This window comes from Piliocolobus tephrosceles, chromosome 21, assembly GCF_002776525.5.
Source record: "Piliocolobus tephrosceles isolate RC106 chromosome 21, ASM277652v3, whole genome shotgun sequence".
Classification (NCBI taxonomy): domain Eukaryota; kingdom Metazoa; phylum Chordata; class Mammalia; order Primates; family Cercopithecidae; genus Piliocolobus; species Piliocolobus tephrosceles.
This window is the reverse complement of record NC_045454.1, coordinates 38005557-38010422: the sequence shown is the minus strand read 5'-3', so window position 1 is coordinate 38010422 and position 4866 is coordinate 38005557. Positions and strand designations below refer to the sequence as shown.

General features: G+C 52.6%; 1 protein-coding gene across 1 annotated transcript in view; it reads right to left on the bottom strand.

The window, feature by feature from the left end:
* Positions 1–4866, bottom strand: part of NOTCH3 (notch receptor 3) — a 46975-nt gene that overhangs the window by 8789 nt on the left and 33320 nt on the right. The window contains exons 26-28 of the mRNA XM_026457024.1: positions 2351–2505; positions 2010–2232; positions 1712–1848 (exon numbers count right to left, since the gene is read on the bottom strand). Of these exons, the coding sequence (XP_026312809.1) occupies positions 1712–1848; positions 2010–2232; positions 2351–2505 (515 nt within the window). The remainder of the gene's footprint in view (positions 1–1711; positions 1849–2009; positions 2233–2350; positions 2506–4866) is intronic.

Sequence of the window (4866 nt, the reverse complement as noted above, 5' to 3'; positions counted from 1 at the left end):
GGGAGGGAGGAAGAGAAAGAGAAAAGTCTGGGTTGAGCAAATTTTTTTATCTGTCCACTGTAATAGATGCCTCCATTTCACAACATTAAAATATGAACAGAGGAAGGGAGTTTGTAAATTGAAGTATATGTCAATGGCTACTTTATAGGGTCCTCAAAGAGATGAAATAAGATGTTTCATGTGCATTAGAGACATTCAGTGGGTGTCTCAGTAATGCTGGCAAAGGTCTGTATGGACTGAATTGTGCCCCTTCTAAAAATCATACACTGACCGGGCATGGTGGTTCACGCCTGTAATCCCAACACTTTGGGAGGCCAAGGTGGGCAGATCACTTGAGGTCAGGAGTTTGAGACCAACCTGGCCAACATGGTGAAACCCTGTCTCTACTAAAAATACTAAAATTAGCCGGGCATGGTAGAACAAGCCTATAATCCCAGCTACTCGGGAGACTGAGGCAGGAGGATCGCTTGAACCTGGAAGGTGGAGGCTGCAGCGAGCCAAGATCACACCACTGCACTCCAGCCTCGGCAACAGAGTGAGACCTGGTCTCAAAAAAATAAAAATAAAAATAAAAATCATACACTAAAACCCTAAATCATATATAAAACTTCCATGTGTCTGCATTTGGAGATAGGACTTTTTATTTAGACAGGGTCTTGCTCTGTGACCCAGGCTGGAGTGCAGTGGTACAATCATAGCTCACTGCAGCCTCCAACTCCTGGATTCAAGCAATCCTTCTGCCTCAACCTCCCAAGTAGCTGAAATTACAGGTGCAAGCCACTAAGCCTGGTGAGACAGGGCCTTTAAGGGGGTAATTAAGGTTATATGAGGTTATAAATGTGGGACCCTAATCCAATAGGACAGGTATCCTTACAAGAAGAGGATGGGGTACCAGATCTCTCTCTCTCTTTCCTCTGTGTACCCAGTGAGAAGGCGGCCATCTGCAAGCCAGGAAGAGAGCCCTCATCAGGAACCAACCCTGATGGTACCTTGGGCTTAGACTTCCAACCTCCAGAACCATGAAAAAACAAATTTCTATTGTTTGAGTCACCCATGCTGCTGGCTTTTTTTAATCCCATTTTTTTTGTTGAGATGGGGTTTTGCTCTTGTTGCCCAGTCTGGAGTGCCGGGTTCAAGGGACTCTCCTGCCTCAGCCTCCCAAGTAGCTGGGATTACAGGCGCCCACCACCATGCCCAGCTAATCTTTTGTATTTTTAGTAGAGATGGGGTTTCACCATTTTGGTCAGGCTGGTCTCGAACTCCTGACCTCAGGTGATCCACCTGTGTGGGATTTTTTAATGGTAGCCACAGCTGACTCATACTGAACCCAGGGGCATGACTGCATGAAATGGTGCTTAGAACTGGCTCAGAGCACTTCCAGGCTAACCTCATGCTGGACAAAATAGGAACTGACAGAGATAAGGCAGACTGGCTCTCTGGGACTGGGGGACACCTCCAGAAAGAGTGCAGGCTGGCCAGGACACAGGATCCTGGCCGGGGAGGGGCAGGACGGAGTGAAGGATTTTCCACCTGCCCAGAGGGACCCTTGGGGCCCCAGTGGCAAATCTCCTCCTCCCTCTGAGGTCACAGAACCACACTAAGAAGAAAACAGCGTTGCAAAGCTGTGACTATTCTCTGGAGTTAGGGAGGTGGGGACAGCGGTGATATCCCCTGATTACGCCCATCATCCACTGGGGACCCCACCCAGTACCCTGAGGGGAGGGGCCAGAGGAGGGGGCAAAGCTCAGAAGAGGGGGCAGTACCTTCAGCCGCTTGGCCTCTGGGCACTCTGTGTCCATCCAGTCTGTGGCCACCTCTCCCATCAGGCTCTCACCCTTGGCCATGTTCCTGGCAGACAATGGGAAGAGGGGATGTGAGAGGGGACACTAGAGGTGTCCAGCTGGGAAGGAGGATTTGAGGTGGGGGCAGAGGTCTGAGTCAGGTCAAGGCGGGATCCAGGGCTCACAAGGTCCCCATAGTCAGGGACAGGGAGCGAGCAGGGTTCTCACTTCATGCCCAGCGCATCTTGGCCCACGGGTTCCCGCCGGCCCTTGTGACCAGCGGCCACGTCCTTGTGCAGTGAGAAGCCCTCGGGGAACCAGAGGGTGCTGTGCTCGCGCTTGCGCCGGGCCACCATGACGCCCAGGACGAGGATGACCAGCAGCAAGACGGCACCTGCCACTAGCAGAGGCAGCAGCGGGACGCTGGGTTCTGGAGGCTCCAGAGGCTCCCCTAAGAGTAGGAAGCAGGGGGCGGGGCTTCAGCAGAGGGCGGGGCTTTGGCATTGGGGCGGGGCTTTGGCTGCCCCCAGCTTGGTCCCCACCACCCTCTCCCCAAGGCCGGGTCGCACCCCGCACATCCCGCAGTGGGTACGGGAAGTCCAGGCGCTCCACCGCTGATAGCGCTCCCAGGTAGTCAGCAGCGCTCTGGGCATCGGGGAAGCAGTGATCATTCTCAGGCGACTGCAGGCAGAGCCTGTTGTCAATCTCCAGCATCACTACCGACCTGCGGAGACAGCAGGGAGGGACCAGAGGGTTCAAGAATTGCCTGATGCACCCCCTGGCACCAAGCCCCACCTTCCCTCCCCAGCGCCTGGCTCTTCACCCACAGGTTTCCATGACCCACCTGCAACCACCTGGCATCCAACCCCACTGCACCCCCAAAACGTGTCTTGCTGTGGTCAGCAGTCCCCTCAGAGCCGTGAATCCAATGGATATTGTTTTTTGGTGTTGCACCCAGGCTGGAGTGCAATGGCGCTATCTGGGCTCACTGCAACTTCCCCTCCCGGATTCAAGCGATTCTCCTGCCTCAGCCTCCCGAGTAGCTGGGATTACAGGCATGTGCCACCACGCCCAGCTAATTTTTTTGTATTTTTAGAAGAGACGGGGTTTTACCATGTTGGCAAGGCTGGTGTTGAACTCCTGACCTCAGGTGATCCTCCTGCCTTGGCCTCCCAAAGTGCTGGGATTACAGGTGTGAGCCGCCATGGCAGGCCTGTTTTTTTTTTGTTTGTTCTGTTTTGTTTTGTTTTTTGAGACAGAGTCTCACTCTGTCGCCCAGATTGGAGCACAGTGGTGAAATCACAGCTCACTGTAGCCTTGACCTGCTGGCCTCAAGCAATCTTTCCACCTCATTCTCCCAAAGAGCTGGGACCACAGGCATGTGCCACCACACCTGGTTAATTTTTTTTTTTTTTTTTGGTGTGGGGCGTAGGGGGATACAGACTGGATCTCACTATGTTGCCCAGGCTAGTCTTGAACTTCTGGGCTCAAGCAATCCTCCCACCTCAGCCTCCCCAAAGTGCTGGGTTTACAGGCCTGGGCCACTACGCCCAGCTAATGGACATTGTTTGTTTTTTGTTTTTTGTTTTTGAGACGAAGTCTCGCTCTGTCGCCAGGCTGGAGTGCAGTGGCGCGATCTCAGCTCACTGCAAGCTCCGCCTCCCTGGTTCAAGTGATTCTCCGCCTCAGCCTCCCAAGTAGCTGGAATTACAGGCAGGTGCTACCATGCCCAGCTAATTTTTGTATTTTTAGTAGAGATGGGGTTTCACCGTGTTGGCCAGGACATTGTTGTTTGTTTGTTTGTTTGTGTGTTTTTTGTTTTTTGAGACAGAGTTTCACTCTTGTTGCCCAGGCTGGAGTGCAATAACGCGATCTCGGCTCACCACAACCTCCGCCTCCTGGGTTCAGGTGATTCTCCAGCCTCAGTCTCTTGAGTAGCTGGGATTACAGGCATGCGCCACCACACCCCAGTAATTTTGTATTTTTAGTATACACAGGGTTTCTCCATGTTAGTCAGGCTGGTCTCGAACTCCCGACCTCAGGTGATCCTCCTGCCTCGACCTCCCAAAGTGCTGGGATCACAGTTGTGAGCCATCACACCCTGCCTTGTTCTCTTTTTTGAGCTAATTCCATTCATCCAATCCTTAGGTCTCTGTGTCCCCAGATTAATTCTTCTGTTCCCTTCTCTCCCCACTCCTTTGAGTCCCTCTCATGGCTTCAATGATCATCAATACTTTTATGTCTTTCTTGTTTGTGTCTTTGGCGCCCAGGTACCTCCTTGGAGGCATTCCCAATACCTCCAGGTCCCTCAGACTCTGCAAGCTCCAAAATGACCTGTTTTTTGCTTTGTGTCCCTATCACTCAGCTTAGTCAGGGGCTGGTACATCAACCACTCTCCTTCATCCCTCCACCCCTCCCCTCCCATCACCCGCATCTCAATATCTGTAAAACCTAGCCCTCCTCTCTATGTCAGAGATCCACCCCTCTCAGGTCTCTGCCGTCTCCGCAACAACAGCTACACCTCCCTTCCAGTACCTCTATCAGGCCACTAGGCCACTAGCAGGATACTTCTATTTGTTTGTTTGTTTTTGTTTTTGTTTGTGAGACGGAGTCTCGCTCTGTCGGCTGGAGTGCAGTGGCCGGATCTCAGCTCACTGCAATCTCCGCCTCCCAGGTTCATGCCATTCTCCTGCCTCAGCCTCCCGAGCAGCTGGGACTACAGGTGCCCGCCACCTCGCCCGGCTAGTTTTTTTTTTTTTTGTATTTTTAGTAGAGATGGGGTTTCACCGTGTTAGCCAGGATGGTCTCGATCTCCTGACCTTGTGATCCGCCTGTCTCGGCCTCCCAAAGTGCTGGGATTACAGGCTTGAGCCACCACGCCCGGCCTGTTTTTGTTTTTTGAGACTCTATTGCTCTGGCTGGAGTGCAGTGGGACAATCTTGGCTCACAGCAACCTTTGCTTCCTGACTTTAAGTGATTCTCATGCCCCAGCCCCCTGAGTAGCTGGGACTAAAGGCGTGCACCACCATGCCTGGCTAATTTTTTATGTTTTTAATAGAGACAGGGTTTTGCCATGTTGCCCAGG